General features: G+C 34.5%; 2 protein-coding genes across 2 annotated transcripts; both read left to right on the top strand.

Annotated features, from left to right (window-relative positions):
* Positions 1–1,173: 1,173 nt before the first annotated feature.
* On the top strand, positions 1,174–27,057 carry LOC131629764 (DNA topoisomerase 3-alpha-like). The gene is made up of 24 exons (XM_058900544.1): positions 1,174–1,695; positions 1,785–1,963; positions 2,431–2,503; positions 2,671–2,793; positions 2,893–3,014; positions 3,094–3,166; positions 3,247–3,363; positions 3,762–3,845; positions 7,685–7,864; positions 7,963–8,091; positions 14,081–14,155; positions 16,152–16,241; positions 16,348–16,452; positions 17,923–17,957; positions 19,917–20,046; positions 20,509–20,561; positions 20,638–20,737; positions 21,324–21,362; positions 21,524–21,602; positions 23,539–23,610; positions 23,970–24,041; positions 25,194–25,358; positions 25,808–25,928; positions 26,211–27,057. The coding sequence occupies exons 1-24, from the start codon at positions 1,402–1,404 to the stop codon at positions 26,449–26,451; spliced, it is 2,751 nt and encodes a 916-aa protein (XP_058756527.1). The 5' UTR covers positions 1,174–1,401; the 3' UTR covers positions 26,452–27,057.
* LOC131629765 (uncharacterized) lies at positions 8,123–11,921 on the top strand. Its single transcript, XM_058900546.1, has one exon. It carries the CDS (start codon positions 8,927–8,929, stop codon positions 11,642–11,644), a length of 2,718 nt encoding a protein of 905 aa, XP_058756529.1. The 5' UTR covers positions 8,123–8,926; the 3' UTR covers positions 11,645–11,921.
* Positions 27,058–27,662: the final 605 nt, after the last annotated feature.

The raw sequence follows: 27,662 nt of genomic DNA, 5'->3' as shown, positions 1-27,662 counted from the left end.
CCCACTAAACCCACGAATCTCTCACCTAACCCTTTGCCTACCGCGGCCAACCCTCTACCAAACACGTGTCCCATTTCTTCCCAACTTAACCCTAATTTTTCCACATTCTGCCCCGACCCACAGTGCATCAATCCCGGCCCAATCCTATGAACCTTGAGGACAAGGTTCTTATTGGGCCAATGAGTATTGTTAAGAAGGCAGCAAGGCCCATTAGAGAGAAGAAGAAATCTGTTTTACTAAAAGATTATTATTGTTAGAGGAGGTGTTTTTTTAGTAATTATTTTAAGAACTTATGTTTACTTTTCTTATGTTTGGCCCATGGCCCATTAGGGTGTTAGTAAACCCTAACTATATATTGTAAGGTTCTTCTCCATTAATGATAAGAAAATTCTGAAGTTGTTTTATTCATTCTTCCTTAGAAACTTAGGTCTAGTTTTACTTGAGCAATTATCTATCAGGTTATTTAAATCAAAATGAATTTCATTTGTTTCTTCTTCACTTGAGTTGGTGAAAGGAACATTCAAGTTTATGTTTAGTGGCATTTTTCAATTTTAATTAATTGAGAGTTTGTTCTATGTCTTTTAAATATGTAAATGTAAAGTTTTCAAATTTATTTATTTTTGGTGGGAAATCTAGTTTCTAATAATTTTGGTGGGAAATTTGGTTTTAGTTTTGATGTGTTAGAGTACAAAAAACTTGTAATAAGAAGTTATAGAGGCAAAAAAAAGATATGCTATGTTATACTGTTCTTTTGAAAAAAAAGTTGTGACACTGAGATTGGAATAGAGGTAATGTGTAAAAGTGTCTAAAATCTATCCACTATCCATACAAGTAATGTGTATTTGTGGCTAATGATTACTCTTGTAAATTTTCAATAAATTATTGAACAAATAAAAAGATAGTCTATGAGGGTATATTTGGTAAAAAGGTGTAAAAATGAAAGTAGTTATTGTGTGTGTTGGTATTGATGATTTTTGTTTTTTCTTCTTATATTAAGGACCAGAGGGAATATTTTTTTAGAAGTTACACAATTATTTGACTTTTAATTAGGTTTATTGGTATGTGTGAAATGTTTTTTTTTTTTTTTTATAAAAGAGAATGGAGGGAGTATATGTCTATATGAAATAGTAAATTTAACGTGAGAGATATATGCGGTGGGAAATTCTTAAAAAAAAAATAAAATTGGTAGAGAGAAAAATGGAGAGAATAACCATTAATTCCGCATGTAACAATTTGACCTTACTCCACTTATTATAATCGAAGACTCCCGTTGATTGAATTTTCAAATTTTTTTTTGGAGTATCCACTCCCTCTGCCGAACGCCTAGACTGACAGACACACTCACACATTTGGGCGGGAAAGTCAATACCCGACAGAATCGGCGGCGGGTTTCAGTAACCAATGGCTGGGCGCAGCGTCACCGTCCTTAACGTGGCGGAGAAGCCGTCGGTAGCGAAAGCGGTGGCCGCCATACTTTCAAGGAACCCAGGAGGCCTTCGAGTGAGAGACGGTCGTTCTCGTTACAACAAGATCTTCGAGTTCGACTACACCATTCGCGACCAACCCTGTAAAATGCTCTTCACCTCCGTCATTGGCCATCTCATGGAGCTAGAGTTCGATACGCGTTACCGCAAATGGCACTCTTGCGATCCCGCCGATCTCTTCCAGGCTCCTGTCCATAAAACGGTTCCCGAGGTCAGTTCATTTCTTCATTATTTAAATGTTTCTCGCTATTCAACATCGCTGATTCTCTGTGCAATTTTGCTTTGTGTTGTTAACCCTAGGACAAAAAGGATATTAAGAGGACACTAGAGGAAGAAGCTAGGCGGTGTCAGTGGCTTGTTTTGTGGCTCGATTGCGACAGGGAAGGTGAGAATATTGCGTTTGAAGTTGTAGACGTATGTACTGCGGTAAATCCTCATCTCACTATCAAGAGGGCTCGATTTTCGGCATTGATCCCCAGGTTTGTTGCCGTATCACGATGGTTCTAGTTGATTTTATTTTTATTTTTATTGTCACATGTGTAATGTAACACATTAGTTTAATAACTTCTGGTTTCTTAGTGCATGTTTGGTAGAGGTGTAGAATCAATTCTCGATGATTTTAAGACTTTTGGAAAGACAAAAGTAGAATTGATTTTGTCTCCAGAATTGATTCTACTTGAAGCTAGAATTTGTAGCTTCTGCCTCCAGAATTGATTATGGATGATTTTTACACTGTAATTTATTATTCAACTCACTTTTACATAAATGTATTCAAACATAAATCAATTCTACTAAACTCAATTCTGCTTGAATCAATTCTGTTCACCGCCAGTCCAAACACACCCTTAAATTATTATCAATGTCTAATGGTCAATGTCGATGCGTCAGTTTTGTGTCAGGTATCTTTGATGTTTCATAATGTTTGCTTGTTGCTGCTTTGATGCAGCGAAATCTTTCAGTCCGTGCAAAATCTTGTCGAGCCAAATAAGTGGTTTGCTGATGCCGTGGATGCTAGGCAGGTGAGTTGCATTTTTTCTGATTATTGGATTCTGTTTTTCCAATTGAAACAATAATCTGATATTATTGGCTTCTATTCTATTTCTATCACTTTCTCTATACTAGTGACCAACATATGGTAATTGATATTGTCACTTTGTGAGGATGGTTAATTTTGTTGTTGTTTTAGGAAATTGATCTTCGTATAGGCGCTTCATTCACCAGATTTCAGACCATGTTAATGAAAGATGCTTTTAACATAGATACTGTTACAGATGGCAGAAATACTGTCTTAAGTTACGGCCCTTGCCAGGTGGGTTTATGTTGACAATATGGCAACATTGTGTAGTTTTTATGCTTAAATTGGTATGGGCTGATTAGAGTTTCCATTTTACCTTCATTTTTACTACAGTTTCCTACGCTTGGATTTGTTGTGGAAAGATATTGGGAGATTCAAGCACATGAACCAGAAGAATTTTGGTCAATTAATTGCTCTCATAGATCAGATGAAGGCACTGCTAATTTCAGTTGGGGGTAGTATGCAAAGCTTTTGGTGTGTTCATAATTCTTGTTGAGTTTTACTAACTACTTATAATCTGGATTCACTTGGCAGACGTGGGCATTTGTTTGATTATACATGTGCTGTCATAATATATGAGATGTGCGTCGAGGAACCAACTGCAACGGTACCTCTTCCCTAAATTTTGTGGCTTGACATATACTGAACTCAACCTTTTTACTAATGGTACATATTATTACCATTTAGGTGACAAACGTTAGGCAACAAGAGAAGCTTAAGTATCCTCCCCATCCTCTGAGTACTATTGAGCTTGAGAAACGGGCTTCACGATACTTTCGGATGAGCTCTGAGCATACAATGAAGGTTAGTAAATGTTGAGAGTCCATTTATTTCATTGTTCGTGTTGTAGTTATAAGTAATGCGCATTTAAATCTACAACTCATTCTGGATGATTTATGCTGTTCAAAGTAGACTAACTTCACAATTTTGAATATATAAAATTAAGTAATGCATTTGTAGACGATGCCAAAGAAAAATTCCAAAAAAACTTATGACTTAATGAATCTCTAACTATGCCATTGTATTTATTCATTGGACAATTGTTTTCTGTTTACCTTTTTCTCTATTTGCCACAATGTGGTGAATAAACGCAATAAACTATGCAATAACATGCTTACAATTAGTGACAAACAAACACATTAAACTACTCAACATGTTTTTATATGCATCTTACTCTTATTCCTTATTTAAATTCTTTATAGGTGGCAGAAGAACTTTACCAAGGTGGTTTCATTAGTTATCCTCGTACTGAAACTGATAATTTTTCTTCAAGGACTGATTTGCGTGTGGGTAACTTCTGATCCTAGCACAAATAATTATTACAGTTACTAGTTCGCCATTCTCGATAGATTTGGAGAACATGCTGTGTGACATGAAGTTTTGGAACTGTTTGTCTGTGTTATAAACTACAAATAAAATAAAATGGGTTAAACAAATTATGGTTGTTGAAATAATGAAATTGAAAAGGAATTTGAGTGAATCTGCATGTCTCAATTACACCATGAAGAGTATTTTGTATGATTAATTAATAAACAAATGCCTAAATACGACAATTACCCTATTTACAATAATTTTAACAATGACTTTGAAGAGGAGTTCTCTATGTCAGTATTAAGGTGGAAACAATGAAATATGTAGTGTTTATCACTTTCCATGTTGCTGGAAATTCATTAGAATACTGTATGAGTATATGACTACTTGTAGATACATAAAGAGTGGGTTGGATAAGATTGAATTAAATAATATATCATTAGAAAATATTTCACATGAGTTTTCTTTGTCATGATTTTTTTAATACTTTGTAACATACACTCATAGAATGTTTGATTTCAAATAAGTTAGGATAATATGACTTTTGAAGCCACTATACTAAATTACGACATTTCACTTGGGTTATTTGGGATGAATACCTTATTTGGGATGATTTTAAATAAGGGAAAAAGAAATGCCTAAAAGAAAGAAGAAAAAGAAAGAGATGAATACCATATGAGAGGAAATAAAAAAATAAAAAAATAATAGAAGATGAGGCGGGGGAAGGGTGAGGCCATAGGAGTGGATTGAGATAGTCATGGTGATAATAACAAAGGTTGAGATGGAGTGGTTTGAGAGAAGGGTGTGATATTTGAGTAAGTGGAGGTGAGGATAAAGTAGGAATATTGTAAGTTGATTGAGGAGAGTGTGCTTGGCTTAAAGTGCCTGTAGAAGATACAAGTAAGAGACTGTTGTTGGGCCTAATAGAGGGAGATACATGAGTATTGAATGAAGGAGATGGAGTTGTTGTTGGACCTAATAGAGGGAGATACATGAGTATTGAATGAAGGAGATGGAGTGGGAGTGGGCACAAGAGAAATAGGACTAAGGGAGTGATGAGCAGGATTAGATATAGGTTGGAGAGACATGAACAAATAGATCTTTGTAAAGGAACCTGAACTCATTAAGCTACACATCTTGAGATATAAAATCTTTCAATTGGAGATAGGCATTTTTACCCTGTATGAGAGATAGAGTAACCAAGTAACAAACACTCATGAGACTAAAATCAATTTTTTAAGTGTTGTAGGGTCTGTGCAAGGGGAGACAAGCACTCCAAACACCTTAAGGAACTGAAAATAAGGATTTTGTTTGAACAAAACGCCATAAGAAATAACTATATTTAGAGAGACTGTGGGAAGTCTATTTATTTGGTAAATAATTGCAAGAAAGGCATATAGGAAGAGATGCGTGATTCAATAAGGTTAATCACAAATCCACAATGTGTCTGTGTTTGCGCTCAACTACGCCATTTTGGTGATTAGTGTTAGGACAAGTGAGTCTATGAATGATCCCTAGGTCAGATAAGAACTTGGGGAAGGGTATGAACTCTCCCCCTCCCTCACAGTCTATTTGAATTGACTTGATTTTGTAACCAAACTGTAGTTCAACCATACTTTTAAATTGTATAAGCATTTGGAGAGAATCAAACTTATATTAAGGTAAATCCATGTGAATTAGTGAAGGATAAATGAATGTTATATAATATTTGAGTTGATTAGCGGAAAGCCATAAACAGAAGGAGCAGGACCCCATAAATCACTATATATCAATTCTAAAGGTGTCATGTATTGTATGAGTGAACAAGAATAATGTAATTGTGAGCTTTACCCATACAACAAGCCGAACAAAACATGGAAGAGTTTTTATTAAGAAATGGCATATTACATAGGTCAAAAACAACTTTTCAAGGTACGGGGATTGAGATGCCCTAATCTTAGATGCCAATTGTATTGAGCAGTGAGCACTAGTAGAAGGAGATTTTGTTACATTTTGGGATTCATTACTAGTGCCTATCGTAGGGGTAGGACTGCTAACCAAACATGGTGCATTGGATTGGAAATTGAGGTGAGGAAACTCATAGATACCATCAGGACCCACACTGCCATGGAGTAGAACTTCATTGGTGGCCTGAGATTTGACAGCACAATAATTAGGATGAGACTCAAAAAACACTAATGTCTTTTGCAAACCTACTAACATTTATTAAGTTTTTGATAGTAGAAGGAACACGACGAAGGTTTTGTAATACAAGAGAGGAATTATTTTAAATAGGAGATTTAAAATGAGAAAGACCAGATGAAAATTTTCAACCCTTGTCCATTTCCTATGAAGATTTGGCCCGGACCTTCGAAAGGAACCTAATGTTGGATGTTTTGGTTGATGTTGGTGACTTGAAAAGAGGCTCTGAATCTGGGAACCAAGCAACATGGGTTGTGGGAATAGTATTGGTTAACATTGCATTAGGTTAAGGATTGAACTAGGTCTGGTATAAGGTTGAATTGGAGGACAAACCCAAGGGATGACAAAACCATAAGGTGGAGCTCCTCCTTGAGAAGGAAAATCTAAGAAACCTTGTGAAGTATCCATAAAAGTCAAGAAATTGGAGCCTGTTACTGATCATTGAAACGATGATAACACATAGAAACTATGTGACTAAAGCAAAAACTAACTTGACACTGGATATTGACAAATCGTCCCCTGCCACATTCACGACCACCACAACCTCGTGAACCACCACCAAAGTTAGGATTCTAAGATCCAAATCCATTCTAAACTGAGGTATGATCAACAATGCGGTTAGCTTGAGAAGATGAATTTTGAGGCGAGGAGGACGAATTAAAAGAGCTCTTGGCCTGCGTGAGATTGATTGAAGCAGAGTTATTCTTGAATTTGCTCGTTGTACTTTGACACACACATCCCATTTGCAATAAGGAGTGCCTCAAATTCTTCTAATTAGATATCTCCAAACTTGCTCTCAATTACGGGACCATAATCACAAGGTAGGCCCTCAAGAACGACATCAATGTGTTGCTGAGGAGGAGGCAAGCAAATCCACAAGAAGTTTGATATGAAGAAGATAATCCTCAACAATATGATCATCAAGCGTCGTTGCCCGCATCTTAGGTTGATATTGACGAACACGCACACTCGTGTGTTTCTGAAACTGATCATGGATATGCCCCCAAAGTTGTGAAGCACGCCTGTATCCAAGAATTCGAGTCATAATTGCATTGTTGATTGTTGATCGAAGCTACGAAAGCAACCACTGATCTTGTTGAAGCCATGTAAGATACAAATGATTTTCCACAACGGAGTTCTTAACCTATTAATAATGTACTGATCTGAAAGTTCAGCAAAATACAAGAAACCATAAGATTGTGAGCTTTCACAACTGGTTCAGATTGTTGATGCCACACTAGACAATTCTTTTCATCTAATTTCTCTGAATTCTCCATGAACTCACCATGATCGAACCTAAGCTCTATAATGCCATAACAAAATGAGATGTGATTTCATCTCACTGAAAAATAGAATTATATTATCTGTTATATGTAAAACTGATTACAAGGACATTTATATCCTTTGTTATTCTACACCAATCAAAGGGGTTAAACTACACCCCTGTAACTGACTGCTTGAGCAGTTGTAACAGCGCCTATCACAAGCTTCCACATGGCAAAATATTCTAGAAAGTAATCTAAAATAACAACCAGTAGTGATGAATTCTATTTTAATACTTATTAATCTATTTATTTTTTCTGTAGTGTCTGACCTTTATTCCTCTTTGTATTTTTATCTCGTTTAATTGTAGGCAATTGTTCAAGAACAACAAGGACATCCTGAATGGGGAACATATGCTCAACGGTTGTTAGACCCTGAGACTGGACTTTGGAGAAACCCTAGAGGTGGTGGACATGACGACAAGGCCCATCCCCCCATTCATCCGACTAAATTTTCTGCTGGAGAATCAGGATGGAGCCAAAACCACCGTGTCAGACACAATTGCTTATGCTTACCATTTTTTTACTCTTAAATCCTTCATTTTACTGGACATTCATCATATTCATGTTATTTCTCGAATGACAACAGAATATATATGAGTTGGTTGTTCGCCACTATCTGGCATGTGTCTCAAAGGCGGCCGTAGGAGCTGAAACCACAGTGGAAATTGATATTGCTGGTGAACTGTTTTCTGCATGTGGGAGGGTAATTCTAGAGGTGAGATTTCTCAGTCATGTTATGTATATATTCCGCTTCAAGAATTTATGTGATTTGACTTGGTTGATTTATTTATTTCATAAACATGCTTTAGACAAGAATTTTTGCGGTGTAGCAATTTTTTTTTGCACTTCGAAACCAAACAAGTTTTTAGTTATTGTAGACTAAAATTTTGGAGCTTATATATGAGATTAGGACGACTTAAGATAAACCATAATTTATTAGTGCTTATAAAAAGCAAATACTTGCATTGTTCCCCAATTTCCTGCTGCCATTATTGGAGAATAGATAACATTCAATTGCTCCTATGTGGATTTCTTGATGAGATGAAATGTTTTTTCTTCCTCAAATATATGAAGTCCCAATAAATATGTTGCATTTATATAAGATTAGAAGGGTGGTAGATTTGGTAAATTCTATGTTAGGAAAAGACAAAAAGGGAAGGAGAGAGAACAAAATATTGAGTAGATTTGCTGCACATGGCTTGTCACAGCTGGCTTACAGCTGGCAGCCTGTGAGTGGGGGAATTGTCCTAGGATTCTGAATAAATGATTGCAGCAGCTAGTTTGTTAGATAGGCAGAAATTAGTAGTGGATATACCACATGGGAGAGACTAGGCCTCTCTAAGAGCCTCCATTCTGTTTCTATCTTTTCTGCATTTTTTCTACAGCTTTCTACTTTTATTTGTAACCCTAGATCCCATTTGAACTCTAGAGAACTTCAAATAAAAGTCAGTATTTTCTTATATCATTCTGTTTCTGTTATTTTTCCTATTTAGATATTAAATTGATCCTATCAATTTGGTATCTAGAGCCTTGGTTTCATCAGTTTGTGAATGGTCAATACAAGGAGCATCATGGAAAATAGAGTAGACACGATGGAGCAGAGAATGAACAATTTTGAAGGAACCTTAGATCAAATCAGACTGCTGGTTATAGAACAACAAGCGAAACCCCAAGTCACGATGGAGCAGATACGCCAACTGCTTCAGGATCGACCACGAAGGACACATAGATATGGGAGCGAGCACGAGTACGACGATGAGGAAGGAAGTGAGAGAAGCACTGTGTCACGAGATTCTCGACCCAGAACTCGTCGTCACGGTGGCGGAAATGGGTCTAGGTTTTTGGGAAACAAACGAAGATTGGAAATTCCAATCTTTAAGGGAGATGACGCATTTGGTTGGCTGGTTCGCGTAGAGAGATACTTCCATTTGAATGGGATACGAGTATGTGACAAGCTAGACGCAGTGGTACTGGCTATGGAGGATAGAGCTTTGAATTGGTATCAGTGGTGGGAAGAACAAGCACCACTAAGGACTTGGGAGGAATTTAAGATTGCGGTGATGAGAAGATTTCAACCGGGTATGATGCAAAACCCGATGGGCCCCCTGCTGAGTTTGAAACAAAAAGGGACTGTTGTGGAGTATATGGAGAAGTTTGAGAGGTTAGTAGCTCCTTTAAGAAGAGAGGAAAGAATAATGTTAGATTCCATTTTTTTGAATGGTTTGAAGGAGGAGATTCAGGCTGAACTAAAGCTCTATGAGAGTCAAGGTTTATCTGACCTCATGGATAGAGCATTATTAATTGAAGAGAAAAATGAAGTTTGCCAAAAGAAGGGGAGCTCGTGGAAGGATAGAGGAGGACTGCTGAAAATCAAAGATCCTATAGAAGTAGGTGGCTCTAAGAAGGATGGTGAGAACATCAGTGGAGGAGCAAATGAGAGATACAAAGGAAGGAGATTGAATCCTGCTGAGTTAGAGGAGAGGAGCAAGAAGGGATTGTGCTTTAAGTGTGGTGACAAATGGAATCGGGAGCACATATGCAAATTTAAGCATATGAGTTTCAAGCTGTGTGAGATTAGTAGTGAGGAAGAAGAGGGGAATTGGGGAGTTAGTACTCAAACTGAGGCAGTGGAGGAATTAGTGACAGAACTCAAAACCTTACATTTGTCACTGCAGAGCAAGCAAGGGTTCACTTCTAATAAATCCTTCAAGGTTTGGGCTACCGTACAAGGACAGAAGTTGATAACCCTCATTGATTCAGGGGCAACTAGTAATTTCATTGATGCTAGGCTGGTAGAGAGAATGGGCATACAGTTGATGGAGACTCCTCCCTATGTCATAGAGGTGGGAAATGGAGAGAGGGTTAAATATCAAGGTGTTTGTGAAGGGCTGAGTTTCAATGTGCAAGGGGTTGACTTTAATCAACATTTTTTCTTAATGGAGTTAGGTGGAGCTGAATTGGTGTTGGGGATGGATTGGTTGGCCAGTTTGGGCAGCATTGAAGCAAATTTTGGTGTGTTATGTCTGAAATGGAAGCAGGAGGAGATTGAATATTGTATTTTTGGTGACCCTATACTAAGTACCAAACAAGCTTCTATGGAAGAAATGTTGAAAGCCTTGAATGATGAAGGAAGAGGAATGCTGGTAGAATCTGTGCAAGCTGAAGGAGAAAATGCAGCAGTAGAGGATGATGAATGGAAGACATTACTGGACAGGTTTGAAGAAGTATTCCATCTACCTAATGGGCTACCACCTATTAGGGAGCATGATCATGCTATCATCCTAAAGCCTGGAGCAACTATTCCTAATCTGAGACCCTATAGATATCCCTTCTACCAAAAAAATGAGATAGAGAAGATTGTGGGTGAAATGAAGCAGGCTGGGACTCAGTTGAAATACAGCAGTGCATATCATCCTCAGTCTGATGGCCAGACAGAGGTGGTGAACAGATGTTTGGAGACCTACCTGAGATGTGTAACAGGGTTGAAGCCTAAGCAGTGGCCCAAGTGGTTAGCCTGGGCAGAATATTGGTACAACACCAACTATCATGCTTCACTTAAAACTACACCATTTGCAGCCCTTTATGGTAGACCCCCCCCTGTGTTAATCAGAGGTGATACTCCTCCTTCAGTAGTAGATGAGGTGAATAAGCTCACAGCTGAAAGAAACATAATGATCAAGGAGCTGAAGGATCAATTGTGCAAAGCTCAAGATGTGATGAAAACTCAGGCAAATAAACATAGGAGGGAAGTAGAATATGAAGTTGGAGATATGGTTTTTCTAAAAATCCAGCCTTACAAAATGAAGAAATTGGCCCAGAGATTGAACCAAAAGTTGAGCCCAAGATATTATGGACCTTATGAGATAATCAAGAGGATTGGTGCTGTAGCCTATAAGCTCAAACTGCCTGAAGACACCAAGGTACATCCTGTCTTCCATGTATCATTGCTGAAGAAGGCTGTAATTCCTTCTGTTATGCCCCAACCATTACCCTCCTGCATGAATGAAGACTGGCAGCTTGAGCCCTTGCCTGAGAAAGTTATGGAAGAAAGGAGGAATAAGCAGGGTGAACTGGAGGTGTTGATCAAATGGAAAACATTGCCAGATTTTGAAAACTCTTGGGAACTAGTGAGTAAGATAAAAGAAGAGTTTCCAGACTTTATCCTTGAGGTCAAGGATAGTTTTGAAGGGGAGGGAATTGGTAGATTTGGTAAATTCTATGTTAGGAAAAGACAAAAAGGGAAGGAGAGAGAACAGAATATTGAGTAGATTTGCTGCACATGGCTTGTCACAGCTGGCTTACAGCTGGCAGCCTGTGAGTGGGGGAATTGTCCTAGGATTCTGAATAAATGATTGCAGCAGCTAGTTTGTTAGATAGGCAGAAATTAGTAGTGGATATACCACATGGGAGAGACTAGGCCTCTCTAAGAGCCTCCATTCTGTTTCTATCTTTTCTGCATTTTTTCTACAGCTTTCTACTTTTATTTGTAACCCTAGATCCCATTTGAACTCTAGAGAACTTCAAATAAAAGTCAGTATTTTCTTATATCATTCTGTTTCTGTTATTTTTCCTATTTAGATATTAAATTGATCCTATCAAAGGGTAGAAAAAAGAGGAATCAAAATTAGTTAGTGTAGTTGGTTAGTTGAGGAAACTTAACTAGATAAAGGGAAAATGTTTTTTTAAGAAGATACAGTGCAATTGTTGAAAGTGGGCATTCAGAAAATTTCAAATTTGTGATCAAGGGAAAACCCTTCAAGAAGAAATTTTTCTGTAGGTTATTTTTTTAATAATAATACAGTGAATATTGAAAGTAGGGCTGTTCAAAAAATCCATATAAGTGTACTGAACTACAGAACTGAACCGAACTGTTGTTAAAAAATTGAACCGTTATCTTTAGTTTATGAACCGAACCATAGCTTATCAAACAGTTCGATAACCGAACTAAACCGTTAACAGAACCAAAAACTAATCAAACTGAACCGTTATTAATTAACCATGTTTATGGTATGGTATGGTATTACTTGATTATGTTAGAACTTTAGTTAAGTGATATTTTCTCCAAATTAATTTTTTAATATTAAATTTTATTTTAATTATGAAAAAGTTACTTTTTTTAAATAAATTTTTCTAATAATAATATTTAATATTAAATTTTTTATATAGGTAATCAGTGTCGTAAAAAACAACCTGAAGGTTCAATTAAGTAAAGAATTTTTTTTTTCATGTGAACATTACTGTTTCTTATATTGCATTTAACATCTCTATCTTATTGATAGATTTTGTTATATACTGGTAGATTATCTCTCAAGATTATAACAATACCGGTAGTTTATATATTGTTTTTCTTTAGGCAATCAGCACAAGCATAACATTATTTTTAGTTTATATTTATGGAAAGATTTTGAAAAATTAATCTGAACAATATTACTTTTAATAATTTTTAATTTTTTAATAAATTTGAGATTTTAATTTAAATTAATTTAAATTTAAATACTATATATTATATATTAGTGATAGAATATATTTATAAAAGTGGTTTTAAAAAATCTAAAATAATTTTTATTAAAAATTTCATAAAAATATAACGGTTCTATCACCATAACCATAATAACGGTTCTATTCACCATAACCATAATGTTCTCTTAGAGTATTACTACTTATAGTTTGGTACGGTTCAGAATTAAAAACCGGTATATCGAACCAATTATTTGGTTCGGTTCGGTTTTAAAACAAAATTAAACGGTTTGGTTCGGTTCTTGCAAACTGTTATTATGGTTTAGTTTGGTACAGTATGGTTCTCTTAATGAACTATACTGTGAACACCCCTAATTGAAAGCATTATTTTATTTTTCTTTCTGTTTCTCATCTTTCTCTATAGAAGAACCTATTGCTGTGTTTTGTAAATATAAAATATGATTATCTTATGATTGAATTTCATTGCCCTCTATCAAAAACTATCTCTATCTTCACACCCCCTAATTGAAAGCATTATTTTATTTTTCTTTCTGTTTCTCATCTTTCTCTATAGAAGAACCTATTGCTGTGTTTTGTAAATATAAAATATGATTATCTTATGATTGAATTTCATTGCCCTCTATCAAAAACTATCTCTATCTTCACACCCTTTTCTTTTTGGGGTCAAACTTTCGTTGCCTAAATGCAAAATGTCAAATTAATAATAAAAAAAACATCTTTTCTCCTAAAAAACGTAAGAGAATGAATTGCAGTCCAATCAACGACCTTGTGCAGATTGTCAAAGCAAAATTGATAAGATTTCCTTATTCCTTATAGCTACAATGGACTAACCATTATGATTTTAATTTTTTCAGCTCATCTCTTTGAAACTCGGTTTGGCTCTTAATTTTCTGCCACACTACTATTTCAATCATTAAAAAGTTCTTTTTCTATTTTAAAACGGACCACTTATTGTTGCTGCCTGCCTCCATTGTTCTGTACTATTGAAGCCCATAATTTTTTGTTGTAGCTACTATCAAACCTTCACTTTTGTCATTTTACAAACATTGAAACTATATAATTATGACTATCATTGAGTTTCTTTTGGGAATAACTAAAATTTGCCTAGAAGTGTGAATAAATGTATATGCATTTTCTTGCTGTTTTTTAAACCAAATTCCAATAAATGTGTGGGAAAGCTACACATGTTCTGATTATTTGGTATTGGCTGGTTTTAATTTGAACAGAAAAACTACTTGGATGTCTATCGCTTTGAATCTTGGGGTGGATCAGTGATTCCAACATATACTATTGACCAACAGGTTTGTCTTTGATTACTACATCATATTATATGCTACACCCCTTGAATTTTGTTGATTATTATTATTATTTTTTTCATATGGTATCTAGTTATTGTTATTCCATTGTGATAGAGTTCATAGAATTGATATTGTTTGTAACTTTCCAAAACAGAGTTCTGTTATAACAGAAAATGAAAAGTTTCCAAACTGCTTGATATTGTTTATCTAAGCTTCCATTGTAATTCTGTTATGAACTCTATCCATTGCAAGCTGTTCACTATCCTTACTGTCAGATTCTTGATTGAATTCTTCACCAAATAAATCCCAGCATCATTGGTTTACAAAAATTATCGTACTTACTGATAATCTTATGTGAGCTTCACCGTAGCATTTAGTGGCTATTCGATGCTGAAGATTTAGATCTTTGACAAATTTTATCTTCATGTGTAAATGAAGATAAAATGATCCATGCATACATGTTGCAAGTAGTTGGCCTAAGTATCCATGTTAAAGTGCCAATTAAGTTTAAGAAAGCTTATGTATATTTTACTTTATATTTTTACCTTCTTCTCATCAATTTAACTCAAGGATCTCTTTGGTTTTTTAAAATCAAACCACATTTTCTTATTTATTTAAATGATGGTTACCATATAAAGGACTATTATCAATTTGCATAACGACATTCTAATTATGCAAAATTTGTTCACATTGAATTCCATCCAGACAAATTATCTTTTTTCCTTGCATATTCTCATAAATGGAGTTATTTAGGATATGGTTGGGATTTGGGAACATATGCATTAGGGGTGTTCAAAAATATGGATAACTGAATTGTATACTAGAACTGAATTGTTTTGCACCATTAAAAAACTGAACCACTTAAATGGTTAATGAACTGAACCATTTAATTTAAACAATTCAAATTCAGTTTATAACCGGTTTAGAACCAGTTTCGTTTTATAAACTGGTTCGAAAATATTTGTTTAGCACAAAAAACTAAAACTAATAATTTAGCACAAAAAACTTCAAAAAACATTTATTTTCTTGAAAATTAAAAAAATCTAAATATAACATTTTCTTGGAAAATTAAAAAAATCTAAAAAAAAAAATTTTCCTAAAAATTAAAAAAATCTAAAAATAATTTTTTCCAGAACTTATTCACTTCTATTATTTTATGCGCCAAACCCATCTGTCATCCTTTTTTATTTTGGTTTCTGCTCCATTAAAATTCATTGTTAACTAAGTTCATTTTCATTTTATATATAAAATTAAATTAAATTGTGGTTACTTACTTTAAATTAACTAGGAAAATTTTCGTTATTTACTTTTAATAAAATTGTGTTGACAACTTTTTTTCTCTCAATGAAGTTATTTTTCAAAAATAAATAAAATAATATATGGGTAGGAATTTTTAAGACAAACTTTGGCAAAGCAGAGAGAAGTTTCTTAACTACCAATCGTTAGTTGGTCCAGTGGTGATTGGCGCTGGACTTGGTAGGGAGAACCACGGTTCGATCCCCCGCAACTGCGATCGGGAGGGGGATGGAACCACTTGCCAAAAAAAAAAAGAGAGAAGTTTCTTAACTATATATAATAGTAGGCAGATAAATTTAAAAAATCAATTTTGAAAGCAATTTATAAAATAAATTTGACTTTTAAATATAAACTGGTTTTAAACCAGTTTATAACTAGAAATTGATTGTAAATTAGTTTATAGATATAATCTGGTTCAAAACTAATTTAAAACTGAATTGAAACTGCTTTAACAGTTAATTGGTTTTTTATTAAAGCAATTTTTAAAAACTGAACTGAACCACTAATTTGGTTCAGTTCAGTGCGGTTCTTGAACTACGAACACCCCTAATATGCATCACTAAGTCCAATTTATCAATATAATTTTTTAGATCCTTTTTCTATATATTTTTTTTATATAATCCATGGGTTTTGAATGCACTGTATGCAAATTGCATCTCAGTCCAAAAAATAAGAATTAATGATAGAGCTGTTGATATTACAGTTCATTCCAACAACATTGACCCTTGATCCAGGAGTAACCAGACCACCTCCTCTTCTTAGTGAAGCAGATTTGCTGAGTTGTATGGACAAGGCAAGAATGATATTGAATCTTACGGACTTAATCATATAATTAGCAGTATCATCGTTTCCTGCCCGTAAGTCAAAATATGTTTCATTAAATATTGACAATTGTATAGGAGGGCATTGGTACGGATGCTACAATGCATGATCACATCAAGAAGCTGCTTGAACGATTTTATGCAACTAAGGATGCTAACATGCGTTTCACACCAACTAATTTGGTAAGCTCATATTGTTGATTTTGAGGGGAATTTTTTTTCTGTCAGTGATCTCTAATCTTCCGTTTTTCATGGATTGTTGACTTGTTTTATTGCTGTTATGAGAAGTTACCGTGTAAGGTTAGTAGAGGATATAGAAAGTAATTAATGAACCATTGTGATTATTTCGCTCTAATAAAAGTGATATTATGTTCTCTGTTGGAGCATTATTGTACAAATTTGTGATAGTAACTCTAAGATTTATGGATTGGGTTCTATGAAGCACAAACACCCCGAACGCGGCCCCGACACTGACACTGCGACACCAACAATAATTTGAAAAAATGAATAAATTAAATGTAATAACAAGTGTCGGTGCAGGTGTCTGCCACCTACATAGACACAAACACACCTTTTTACAGAGGTGTCGGTGCTACATAGATTTGACCTAACTCCACCCTAGAAAACCGGCTTGTATGGTGAGGGTTGCCCAAACTTTATAAACACTACACATGTCATATCTCTAAGCAATATGAGACTAAATCCACCTCTTTAAACCCAATACAATGTAGGTGTTGGGGGTTGCCATGAATGCAAGGCAAATGTCACAATTGAGCGACTAGGGGTGAGTCACAATGAAGGAGGAATTTTCAACACGCCCCCTCACGCTCAAGCCTCAACTAGCCCGAAATGTGGACGTTGTAGGAAGCCCAAGAACAAATCTAGGATAGGCTAAGACAGTGAGATACCATCTTAGAATTATGGATCAGGCCTAACTTAACTCTACAAAACTGACTTGTAAGGTGAGAGTTGCCCCCAAACTTTATAAACACACATGACATATCTTTCAACAATGTGAGACTAAATCCACCCTTCAAACCCAACACAAATGGAGGTGTTGGAAGTTGCAATGCAATGAAGACAAGCCAAATGTCACTATTAGGCGATTAGGGGTGGATCGTAATGAAGGCGGAATTTCCAACAGTAACTGAATGCATACATTAAGATGTCAACCATATAGTTTAGGTTGACAACTTCACTTCTTTGAACATGAAATGACCGTAACTTCTATAGGAGAAATAACTATGATATTTGTAAACAAGAATTGATATGCAATCTGCCTTAACTTTGACAAAATCTAATATACAATTACATTAGATAATCACAGACCAGAAATCTGCATAAAAATATTTCCCCTAAAACATGGTACACGAGCATTGGTTATCTTGTATGTTATAAATCCTTGTCATTTAAAGATATGCAAAATAGAATGGCATGAGCATGGTTATTTATTGCAAATATGTTATGAATTATATAAGTTTTACTCGTGCAAAGTTTTTCTTCATGTTAATGCTGGAAGAATCTTTTTTCAAAATTGTGTAGCTTTAGTGTATTTTATTCTCAAAGATGTAATTGTGCTGCAATAAATAATGAAGTACAATATTTTTCATAACTTGTATTCTTTTTACTGACATGGATTTGACATTACTGTAGGGCGAGGCACTTGTTATGGGATATGATGACATGGGGTAAGTAATTCCCTTTATTTTTAAAATCTCGCTTGTCTCACTCAAGGGGATGCCTTGATTTTGTAAACTTTTCACGATAAAAACTGTAATTTAGGTGGAACTGAATTTTGGAGTTATCAGATCGAAGAGTTCTTGGTAGATGTATTTCTAGTCTAGGAACAAATGAACAGTTAACCATTCAACTATAGAGATGTTCAAGATTTCGCTCGTCCTCATAATGATTGCATTGGTTAATGGTTTCAAAAAGTGGTAAATAGTTCACCAACAAGTAATCGTTTGGGTTGTTTATTATATCTAAAATGAAAACAATTATTTCTTGAAATTCCTTCACTCATGTTGTTTCAATCATGTATGTAAAATGTGATGGTTTTGAATATTGGATATGACCTAGGATGGGGTAGAAATATTTAGACAAGGATCCATGAATTGCAAAATCAAGAGTATCTTAGATTGGGAACTTTGATACTATCTTAGAATTTTTAAACCTAACCCATTTCTAAAAGTCAGCTCAAGGAGTGAGGATTTCCCCAGTCTTATAAGGATTTCTTGAGATAAGGTTGGAAAAACTCTAGCCCCTCGTGTAAAAGGTACAAGGCCATAATCTTTTTTTTTTGATAAAAAAGAATACCCTCACCTTACAAGTCGGTTTTGTAAGGCTGAATTAGATCCTATCCAAAAATCTAATATGGTATTAGAGTTTATCCACCAAAACACTCACTATATTATCTACACACCCAATATTGCTGGAGCGAGGAAGTGTATTTGGAAAACTGTAGTCCCACATTAAGAGGAGATAAGGTGTGAAACGAGTTAATGAAGAAGAATGACCTCCACTGGACAAGTCGGTTTTGTAATTATCTAAGCACCCAAACCAATATTACTGGAGAGAGAGAATGTGTATTTGGAAAACTGAAGTCCCACATTAAGAGATTAGGTGTGAAAAGAGTTTATAAAGAACGTTCCTCACCTACAACCGATTTTGTAATTATAAGTTAACCCCAATCCAAAAATCTAAGACCAATGAAGGGTGGGCAATAGCTAGATATAGAGGGGGGTCAAGAAAAGTTTTAAGTTAGAACTAGACCATTAATAAGGTATTTACTGGGGATTTTAGAATTTTTTTTCTTTATATTTTAAAATGTGGGACAAGATAGAATCCTTTCATTATGCTCTTTTTAAAGAAAGCACTTTTTTGTTCTAACTTGAGAATCAAAACAATTTGGATTTGATTAAGAAATTCAAGACTGGGAAAGATAAAATACACTACTATTATTTAGTGGCGGTTACATTAAGTAAAATATTGTAAGATACAAAAATATTCAAATTTATAAAGGAAATATTGGCTAAACTTGACACATTTCACAAATGGATACTTGATCCATCAACCTTAAACTACAATATTTGATCCTGCAATATTTTTTTGACCTTGTCTAGAACCCTTATGAATTATCTAATGAGATTAAAGAATATATCAATAATAGACTTGGTCTATGGTTACTACTCTTCCTGGCATGATCTTTGATATGCTATAACCATGCAAATATTAACACAAGATCAATAATTTGTGAAGTGAATATGTAAAAATGCACATAATCTAAAGACTAAATAATCAAAGTTTGGAAAAACCAAATTCTAGGTTTGCAACACAAAGTTCGAGTTTCACCCAAAATGGTTCGATTTTGTTGGAGATGAGAAATAGGAGATTGGAGTAAAATGAGAAAAGTAGGAAAGGGTGAGAAGATATGAAAAATACGAAAAATTCTCACAAACTCAAATGAGAAATAGGTGATTTCACATTTTCTACTTTCCTCTATGGCTACACCTAAGTATTCACTTTTCCACACGAGTATCCTATCTATATACCTAGTCACTTGATTAGGATATGCGATTTGTAGTAAAAGAGTGAACCTAACACAAATTTTGTTGTGCATTTTTATTATTCTATATGTGAGGTTTCAGGTATAAACTATGGAAACCATATCTAAGAGCAGTTATGGAACGCGACATGAAATTGGTCAGTGAAGGGAATAAAAGCAAAGGTGAAGTCCTGGATACTAGCTTGCAGCAGATGAAAGATTGTTTCTTAGATGTATGCCACTATTTCGTTCTTTCTATTCTTATGTTATGTTTCTTCTTGAAACTTGGTATATAAATCTCATTCCTCTTTACACGAAACAATATAAATCTAATTGCCATATGTCACCAATGAAGAATGTCTTCACAGTATAAGTATTGTACCAAACCTTTATGAATTATATGCATCCGATCCCTTTTCAATTATTATAGCTCCCTTAAATTTTTTTTGGGTGGGGAAGGATGTGTTGTGTGCTCATTTGCCTTGTGCCCGTGGCTTTTCTCCACTAGTCTTAGCATTTAGATCAAGGGGATTTTAAGCAAAATAAACTGGCAAATACTCCTAAAACTTATTTTCGGAGGTATTGATACAAAATTAATTTAAGTAGGTTTTCCATGCCATCTGGCTAATATGATTTTTTTTCCTGATTATGGACAACATGTACTTCAATAATTGATCACTTGTAAATGTACGCAGGCAAGATTAAATAAAGTGAAACTTTTAGAAGCCATGGCAATATTTTTCGAAAGGTAGTATCCCTTCACCTTCGGCCTCATGGATTCTTCTATATATAAAATGTTAATGGATCTTCATCCGCTCTTGCAGATCAAATAGAGTTGGCAGCGAGCATCAAAATACAACTGTGGAAGTTGTTCGGCGGTGTGGACTTTGCCAAGAATCAGATATGGCGCTAAAGAAAAATCGAGTATGTTTATAGGTAGTTGTGGTTTCCTAGGTGGAAATAGTGGTATTCATGAGGTCTAGGAGGGGGTTCTAATGTTTATTTGGTGGCTGGGTGATATTTTAAAGAGGGTTTTTATGGTTTGTCTGGTACTTGTTAATTTTGTAATCATACACAATAATTATCACCAACTTTTTTTAATAAGCGTATAAAGTGTCAAGGGTTTTTATAACTTGGGATGGAGGGAGTATGAACAATATTAGCATTGGTTGTTTCAAAAAAAAAAAGTTAGGCCATTTTTGTGGATTCTTTTAATGTGGCAGTTAATCAAGTGGACTGTCAACAAGAAGGGATGTAGTTGTGGAAGTTAGGTAGTTGGATTTTATGGTTTGCAACATGAAACATGTGGCAGTTAATCAAGTGGAGCACGATATATCTAGTTGATATAAGATTGAAGTATGAAATAATTTATCCTGGAATTACTAGTGAGTTTTGTAGTGTTTATATATTATGTACATTGTGCAAGAGGGCATACTTAATTATAATCTTGGTATTGTAGTTTTAAATCTTTTATCTTATTTAAATTTAATATTATATTATCATCTACCAGGATGGCAAATTTATGGTTGGATGCTTGGGTTATCCTCAGGTTTTTGTTTTTTGACCTTTCTTTATTTCAGTCTTTTGTTAATTATAAAAAAGCTTTAGACTTGGAATTGCCAATACATCATAGAAGTGTTGTCCCTCACGGTCCCTTCTTTTGATTATAACCTACTGCTACTAAAATAAATTTGCCTTTCTCATAAACAGTGTAGAAGTGTTGTCTGGCTCCCTGGATCAATATCAGAAGCGGTCGTGACCACCAATACTTGCAACAATTGCACTCCTGGTTTGTGACTTTATATATAGCAAGATACTTGATTAGCTTCTTATTGAAAAAGTACATCAGTGATTTGCATGCTAATGCATGGCTTTGGTTCTCTCTCTTTACCTCCTTTTTAAATTAAAAAAACTTCTGAGCACTCAAGGAGGCAAAATTTTATGTTGTAAAACTAGAATATGCTCACCCAACACATACTTAATGTGAACTGTTGATTTTTTCTTTTCTTTAATTCTGAAATATTAGAAAAACTAGCTCTGATATCTTACATTATATCTTTAGGGTTGATAGTGGGATCCACAAGGCTGGACCATTGGTCTATAAACCAGCCAAGTCACATACTTGGGATGTGTACACTAAGCAGCATGAGAAGTAGCTCTGATAGTATTTATGACCAGGAAATAATTCGTAGAAGAATTGATTAATGACTATTCTGAATAGAAAAAAAACTACTGGAAGTTATTTATTAGGAGACTATGTGATAGAAAGTTTGTAATTATGTATATGATACTGTTATTCTGCATTGTGGATAGAGAATACTGTTTGTAAGAGACTTTTGTCTATGGCATAGCAAGTCTATTGTTTGTGTTAGGAATTCATTTTATCTCTGGTGCTCTATTTTTTGGATACTACCTGGATGATCCAAAAGAAGAAGATTTAGGCTAGCAAAGCAAATAATTCGTTACAGCTAGGGTGTTTGATAGAGTGGGTTTGTTGGAGGAGAAATTCATATGACGACTTACATTGATGAGTAATATAAGATTTCCAACAGGGGGGGAATGATTCGGTTGACAATAAAGTAGATTCTGGTCAAGATGAATTAAGTGAATATCATGGTAGACTGGTAGTTTAGATTTCAAATTTAAGGTGGTGCAGAAGATCTTGATGGATATATTAAGTGGGTTGAGACACTTCGAAGTTCAAAATATCAAGTTTGCCAAATTAAGTATGGAGGGGTCACTTCTAGTATCTGTCAAGGAAGAATGAGGATCCTCTCATGAAAAAATAACTCGAGAAGGCAATAGCATCGAGATTAAGGGGGGAAAGAATGGAAATTCCTACGAAGAATTAACCAAATTAAAGCAAATTGGAAGTTTAGAATTGTAATTAAAGCTGTTGAGATATTTCTCTGATTTACTTTCCTTTATCTTCTACATGTATTTACGTGGCTTGGTCCTTCCCCATGATAGCTAAGTTTTAAAAGAGGGCTCCCCAAGTGCTTGAATACATATTGATTGGTGCCAAAGCTGGTTATTAGTATCTCATAAAAGGCTACATATGAAGGGGCTATTCGGAAAGGCTGAGTGAAGTGTCGTAGAGTGCAGCTGTTGGGACGTTAGCTCTCAGGAGCGGTACTATGATAGGGACTTCAATATTATAGGGTGTATATGTGCGACATCTAGTAGTATGAGATACTTAATGGAATATTTAAGTGGTTTGGTTCTCCCTCCTTGATAACTAGCTCTTAGGGGAGGGTTTCCCATGTAACTGGATACTTATCACATCATCTGTAGTTTTGTAATGTAAAGGATCAATTGTTGGATGCTTTTATAAATGTTTTGGAGCTTCTTGCATAGGCTATATTTATGATAAGATTGGCACATATGACCTATGACTCAGCTTGTATAGTATGTCAAATGTCAATGTTCAAGTTCAGCGTACTATGAAAATATAATAACTAGGGAAATCGTAATTTCTATTCATTACATTCGTCATATAAGTATTTAGCTCATGGTGTAGTTGAAACACATTGTTTTCTGTATACACTTCTCATATCTCTCTCAATAGTATAGGTCAACTGATTGATATATATATATATATATATATATATATATATATATATATATATATATATATATATATATATATATATATTTATTTATTTATTTGTTCTTTGTCTTGTGTTAGATATTATTTTAATCTCTAATTATAGAAAATGTTACAGGTCCTGTTTTCTTAATTCAATTCAAGTTTCGGCAGCTGGAAATACCACCGAGCTACAATGTCAACCATTTGGGTAGGTGCATGTCCTTTTTAGGATGAATTTTCTTGATACTTTTAATTTGTGAGTTTACATTCCCAACTTTTTAAAAATATATGTGGAGCTTAAACCTTTACATTTTTTTTAAATCCCAATCTGGTGACAAAATTCATTGCAAGTCTGTATGCTTTGAAAAGTGAATTTTCCCATAATTTATTATTATTATTATTATTTTTATCATTTGGCCAAGGAGCAATTGGAAAGAAAAGAATAAGAAAAAATGATTCTTCAAAATATTGATTCTTCAACATATACATTCATTCGCATTGATATGAGAGTTACTCGAACCCTTTTAAGTTGAAGCACTAACGTTTTGTAAATACATGTGTTAATAGGTTGCATTGGTGGCTGTGATGAGATTCTTACACAGTTGACGGAAATATGTGGCACTGGCTCTCGCATGCCAGGTTTGTATAGATGGTTAAATAGTTAGAAACATTTACAAAAGTATATTTGGATTGTACATATTGTTTCCGATTAAATATTGGCTCAGTGTAAGCTATGTTTAAATTGAATTTGGTTGTTGTTGAAGTTGGTATTTTGTGTTGTTAGAGTTTGTTTGAAATCACACATTGCTTAGGTTCCTGGGCTGTTGAATGTATAAATATGTGAGGGAAGCCTCACCCTTTGAGCTAGCTTTTGGGGTTGAGATCCAAGCATACTTAACATGGTATCTGAGCCGGGTTAAAGACTGCAATGTGGGCATTTGACCCAGACCCATGCTAGGCGTGAGGGTGGGTGTTGAAGTTGGTATTTGTGTTGTTGGAGTTTGTATGAAGTCACACATTGCTTAAGTTTCCGGACTGTTGAATGTATAAATATGTGAGGGCAACCTCATCCTTTGAGCTACCTTGAGATCCAAGCATACTTAACAATTGTGTTAATAGTTTAGTCTGATGATAACAACTGCACATGACATACAATTGTCAGCAATATAAGGTTACTTCCCACCTATCGATATCAGTATCAAAAAGATTCAATTGGGCTGTTAATATAGTTGCTTGTAAAAATAAAATAAAACTGGGATGTTATATAGTATATATAATATACCTCTGCATTCTATTCCCTACTTACATCAAATAGTGACAGAATATAGTTGGGTTCCAGACCCTTAGGTTTTTGTGGAGTGGAATTGCGATTGACTTTATGTTTAATCAATGTTATAGCTCTACTTGCTCACTTTATAGGCATAAACAAACTCCCTTTAGAGTACCCTTCTTTAGGTTTTTCCTTATTTTCTAAGTTTCTCTGATTCTCTGTCTTTTGATAATTGATAGGCTGAGCAATATTTGTAAGCATTTAAAACTCATGACATTAAATTTTTTTTAGGATATATTATGATTTATTTATGGATATTGTTACAGACTTCAAGCAAGTTTTTATGCTTGGCAATTTTTATTTTACTTTTGGCTATTCAGCACAAAATGAGCTTTTATAGAATTTCGCAGTTACAAATCAGTGACAGAGTAGAATGCATTTTAAACCTGTTTACTGCCATTCTAATTGCTTTCATGGATTTGTGTTATAATCCAATAATTATACATTGTCATTTTTTCCAGCAAGAGCTCGAGGACCTACTCCAGCAACCGGAAACAACCATCATACCAACCCAAGGCAATCAGCTTGTTTGCACTGTCAAGAAACAGGGCACTCTTCTAATGATTGTCCTTCACAGACTCGACGCTCCAGGAATGCTCAACAGCCTGGAATGGACCAACAAAGTGGTAAGGTCTCTAGAATTTAAAAATGCCATAACAGTGTAGACAGCCTAGAGAAAGAAGAAATGTATCTCTTAGACATTTTAGTGTGGACATTGGGAAACAAGCAAGTAGTGAGAGTCAACTAGGGAGTTTATTACTAGACATGGTTCAGTGTAAAACTTCATGGCTTTGTATATCCATATAATTGACCCCACCTAGTGGCAAAAGGTCTTATCCATATAATTTCTATATCTCATTGCTACGCTAGTTGAGATTATGATTTGTGTTCATACATATAAATTTTACTAGGATCTTAAAAATAAGAATTGAATTATTCTCAAGATTAGGAAAGAAATTTAGATTTTCTTGCAAATCACTTATCAATATATTTTTCCATCATTGTTTACCAGCTGTCAATATCAATACTGAAATTTAAGGGATTGTCTCTTTTAATAAACCATTACACAATGCAGGAGAATCTTCTGTTTCATGCAGCTCATGTGGAGCACCAGGTGTTTTGCGAACTGCAAATACAGCAAATAACAGGGGCAGGAAGTTCTACACATGTCAATCACAGGAGTGCAGCTTCTTTGTGTACGTGAACTCCTAATTCATGCCAAAATTATTTTAACTATCAAATCATTGACACTTGGCGATGTCTAGAGTATATAAAGTAGAATAAATAATCTTCCAACCTTGATTTCTTTTCTTCCGTAAATAACACAAGCTGACCTTAATTTCAATATTATTTTTGAAGACACACTGTTTCTTTATGTGCTGAGTAATATCTCTCAAGCAGCTTAGAGGAACAAAACATATTGCTTGTTATTGAGATAGCTATTTGCTTATGTAAATCTCATCACCTCTATATTACAGATGGGAGGATAGCATTAACAATGGCAGTGGAGGAAGAGGCTCTACACGTTCAAATAATGTTTCAACATCCACCCGTGGTCGAAATGGCGGCCGTGGACCTCGTGGTAGGGGTCGGAGTGGATCTAATTCTTCTGGTGGGACATTTGTGACAGCCACTGGGGATCCTATTTCTGGCAGAAGGTGCTTTACCTGTGGTGATCCATCCCACTTTGCTAACGTCTGCCCCAATCGTGGAAACTGATGCCTTACTGATTCTCATTAACCAGAAGGAAGTTTTGGTGGGAGATCCAGAACCTTTATTTTACATGCGTTTAAGAAGCATGGATACAGGAATTATGTTGAATATAGCGCGTACTACGATACTCTATTGGTTCTAATATGCAGATGTTAAATTTTATTCATCCGATCATTGTTCGTTTGGCATAAAGGAACTTATAGAATTTGCTTATTGAAAACCATGAAGCATTAAAGAGTCATTTTCAATTTGATATTTTTAGGGTACCCATCACTTGTGGGATACATGTATGCCCTGAAGCCATTTGATAGGGTTAGTGATATATCAAGTGATTCCTGTTGTCATATGTAAACTTTAAAATATTACGTCCCTTTTGTCTGCAAAACTATTTTTTTATAAAAATTGTTTGTTTTACTTTATTAGCAAGGTAATAAAAACTGGATCGGACCGGCCGGTTGAATAAACAAAAATTTGTGTATCTTAGACTTTGATGAATTCTTGATTGATTTATGTTTTATATCCATCAAAAAATATAAATGGATCTAGCATATACAGGTTGGCCATTTAATTTTGATTGATGTTTTATATCCATAAAAAAATATAAATTGATCTAGCATATACAGGTTGGTCATTTAAGTATTTAAGTATGAAGACTATTTTAAAATAATTCAATTTTGATTTAAGAGAGCTAAAATTTCAAGAGAGCTAAAATCATCATTCATTATTTCCACTAAAATCATATTTTGAGTTGCTCAAACCATGTAGTTTGCTCTCTACTAATTTATGTAATTTTTATTAATATTATTCAATATAGTTTTTTTTTTATGAAATGAATTTAGTTTATTCTCGAAGCCTTCGTATATTGATAAACATTTTAATTAATCACAAGTTGTGAATGATTATTAACCCTTACTCTTACAACTCTGCTCTAATTTTATTGTCTAACATCTAGTAGTTTTAGACATTGGATATTAATTGCTTTGTGATACTGAGAATTAATGTTTGACAAAAATTTCTTTAATGGCGAACTTGCCTACAACATGATAGGGTTGTAATTAAAGAAGAGGCTTATGGGTCAAGATATTGGTTGCAACTATTTTGTTAATTCATCTTAAAATTATATAAGATTAATTTTAACGAAAAATATAAGATTAAAAAAGGTCTTATTATATTTTAATCATTGTTTTTAAGTTTAAGGTCTTATTATATTTTAATCA

This window comes from Vicia villosa, unplaced genomic scaffold (assembly GCF_029867415.1).
Source record: "Vicia villosa cultivar HV-30 ecotype Madison, WI unplaced genomic scaffold, Vvil1.0 ctg.000605F_1_1, whole genome shotgun sequence".
In the NCBI taxonomy this organism is placed as follows: Eukaryota; Viridiplantae; Streptophyta; class Magnoliopsida; order Fabales; family Fabaceae; genus Vicia; species Vicia villosa.
Note: the sequence above shows the minus strand (reverse complement) of the source record. Positions and strands in the feature narration are given on the sequence as shown.